Source organism: Lactuca sativa, chromosome 7, assembly GCF_002870075.4.
Source record: "Lactuca sativa cultivar Salinas chromosome 7, Lsat_Salinas_v11, whole genome shotgun sequence".
Taxonomy (NCBI): Eukaryota; Viridiplantae; Streptophyta; class Magnoliopsida; order Asterales; family Asteraceae; genus Lactuca; species Lactuca sativa.
The window spans coordinates 78,679,736-78,683,217 of NC_056629.2; the positions used below are offsets into that span (position 1 = coordinate 78,679,736).

The 3,482-nt window shown below is 32.9% G+C and overlaps 1 protein-coding gene across 1 annotated transcript; it reads right to left on the bottom strand.

Annotated features, from left to right (window-relative positions):
* Positions 1 to 529: 529 nt before the first annotated feature.
* LOC111879581 (pentatricopeptide repeat-containing protein At4g20770) lies at positions 530 to 3,482 on the bottom strand. Its single transcript, XM_023876047.3, has one exon. It carries the CDS (start codon positions 3,209 to 3,211, stop codon positions 872 to 874), a length of 2,340 nt encoding a protein of 779 aa, XP_023731815.1. The 5' UTR covers positions 3,212 to 3,482; the 3' UTR covers positions 530 to 871.

Consider the following 3,482-nt stretch of genomic DNA (forward strand, 5'->3'; position numbering starts at 1 on the left):
TATAGGACTATATATGTAAAATTGTTAACAAATTTATATTAAAAATAATATGTAAAATAAAGATCATATACATGTAATATTATTTATATTAAATAATATAAAGAACTAAAATATAAAATGATATGTAAAATAAGGGACCATATATGTAAAATTTGTTAGTATATATTGATTATTTATATTTAAAAGTTAAAAAAAAAAAAAAAAAAAAGATGAAAATCAAAGTTCTTACATAACACGAGGGACCATATGTGTAAAATCTATTATACTGTTCCTAATGATATTCGTTAGATTAGTCAAAGCGGTTTTGACTTCAAAAAAATAGTTTTCACCTGTCTTCGGTGTGAATAGCAACACCCATAATTGCATGATCATCAAATTTATCCACAACTCCAATAGAAATAAGCAACAACATTTTTCATCTAGGTAAAGAATTAAGGTCCATATATTCATAAATATTACTCATAAATATGTAAGGTTCAAATCGTGGTTCTCCCAAAATATAAATTTATACTATTTTTAACACTCATCAAGAAACATAAACCACAAATTCAAAAACTTCCAATACAAAAGACACTAAGCATACCATAACATTGCCAATTTGATGCAAGTGTACACGCTAAATCACTTGTCACTTTTTCCTTTGTGACATTCATAGACAGCATAACCATTCTCATTAGGTTTAAATGCAAGAAATAGTATTCAAACTTTAATATTGTAAAATACAATAACAAACAAATAACCGAAAGTATATTACGATTTCTTACATCTAGACCTTTTTCTTTCACACTCTTACACCAACATACAGATGTACCAATAGATTAAGATTAATAATCTTAACCTCATTTAACCTCTCAAGGTCATTTTCGTCCTTTCACCCACTCAAACAATATCGTTCATCACTCACTTGTTCATTTTTATCAACATTAAACTCTTGAATCCCATCTTTATGTTCAACCCAACTATACCCCGGATTTTTTACTGCTTTCTTTTCAATCATCAACTCCCTAATCTTCCTTACATCATCCCATCTCCCTAAAGAAGAATACATATTTGCTAAAAGCACATAAGGAGCCGAATTACAAGGATCTAACCTAAAAAGCTCTTCAGCTGCTCTTCTTGCTAACTTCACATTACCATGAACTCTACAACAACTTAGAAGAACTTCCCACACAATCGTATCATTCACACACGGCATATTACCTAAAATAACCTCGATTTCATCAAACCTAGCATCACGTCCCAAAGCATCAATCACACAAGTGTAGTGATCCGAAACAGGTTCAATTCCATGTTCTTGAAACATTGAGTTAAATATTTTAATCGCGTAATCAATCAACCCTGAATGACTACAAGCAGTTAAAACAGCAATAAAAGTTATCGAATCAGGTTTTAGTTTTTTCTCATTGATCATTTCTTCATAAAGTAAAACCCCTTTTTCTCCTTCTCCATTTTGTGCATACCCATGAATCATTTCATTCCATGTAATCGTGTTTTTTGTAATCATTGTGTCAAAAACTAATCTTGCATCATTTACATCTCCACATTTTGAATACATATCGATTAAAGCACTTCCAACAACAACATCGATTTCCATTTCTTGTTTCGATACATGAGCATGGATTTGTCTTCCTTGAGATAAAGATAATAGCTTTGTGCAAGAACTTAGGATAGTAGCATAAGAGAATTGAGAAGGAATCATTTCGGTTTCTAGAAGTTTCTTGAATAAAACAAAGGATTCATTTTCAAGATTATTGATTGACAATCCTAACATCATAGAATTCCAACAAACAATATCTTCAACTTGAGTATTCATTCTATCAAATATAATTTTTGCAAGATTGATTTTTTCACATTTGGAATACAACCCGATAAGTCCACTAGCAACATAAATATCATCATCAATATGAATCTTTAATGATGCTGCATGAACTTGTGTTCCACTTTTCAAAAGTCTCAAAGAAGCACAAGAGCTAAAAACAACAGAAAAAGTTGTTCGATCACCTTTCACATTACAAAACTGCATGTTTCTAAAAAGTTGAACAGTTTCTTTATGTTTTCCAATTTGGGAATATCCTGAAAGCAAAGTATTCCAAGAACTTAAAGTTGGAAATGTCATCTTATTGAATATCTCATGAGCAGTTTTGATATCTTCAGATTTGATACATGCTGTGAGCATATTTATGTAGGTTACTTCATCTGGTTTTAAACCGAATCTTTCCATTCTTTTCAAACAATCTATTGACTTTTTTATTTCATGTTGTTGACCATATCCACCAATCATAACATTCCAAGAAACAACACTAACTTGAGACAGATTGTTAAACACCATTTCAGCACTATTCATATCTCCATTTTTTGCATACATGTCTAACAATGAATTACTCAAGTGTAAATCTTTTTCTAACCCAAGTTTAATTGTGAGATCATGAAACTGTTGCCCTAACTCATTATTCCCACTTCTAGCACATACACCAAGGATGCTAGACATTGATATTGCATCAATCTGTATCCCAATTCTATGCATTGATTGAAACATGTGAAAAGCATCATTGATATGATCAGTTTCCCCTAATGCCCCTACCATGGATGTAAAAGAAACCTCATTGACTTCAGGTAAGTCTTCAAAAGCCTTGATTGCATTCTGTATATGGCCACATTTTGCATACATACCTAACAAAGCATTACCAACGTATATGTTCTTATCAAGCCCAATTTTGGTAGAAAACGCATGACATTCACAACCACAGATGAAATCTTTAAGTGCCCCACACGCACTTAAGACACTAGCTAATGTGAAATTTGTAGGCAAGAGACCTGTTTTGTTCATGTCGTGATACAAGTTCAATGCTTTCTGATCTGACCCATTGTGAACTAAGGCACTGATTAAAGTGTTCCACGACACAGAGTTTCTTTCGGGCATTTTCACAAACAGTTTGTGTGCTTCGTCGATATCACCGGACTTGCAGAAAGCACTTAACATTGCGTGCCATGAAAAAAGGTTCTTGTGTGGCATTTTGTCAAACACTCGGCGTGCGGTTGTTAAGCGACCACATTTGTGATAAAGCTCGATTAAGCGGTTTGATAGAAAGGTGTCGGCGAAGAGACCAGTACGGAGGATATGAGCGTGGAGGAGCTTTCCTTTTGTATGAGATTTTTTGTCGATGCAAAGTTGCAAGAAATTTGCTAACTGGGTTGTGGTTCTGATTTCCATCGGGGGTGTTAGCCGGAAGGCGTCTCAAAGTCTTGAATCGTTTATGTGTAACAAGCTACAGGAATCATCAGCTTAGCACTTGGCTATTGTTTCCTTGTTTCGGGCTCTTCCCGCAAGAACACGGTGGTTCTACAGTTCAAATCCTCGAAATAATATCATTTGAGCATCCACAATAGTTTTATCATTATTTATATGATAAATCAATAGAAATTATTTTTTAAAATCTTTATTCAATGCATAAGAATTTTTTTCTTTTAATAAGTAAGAAATT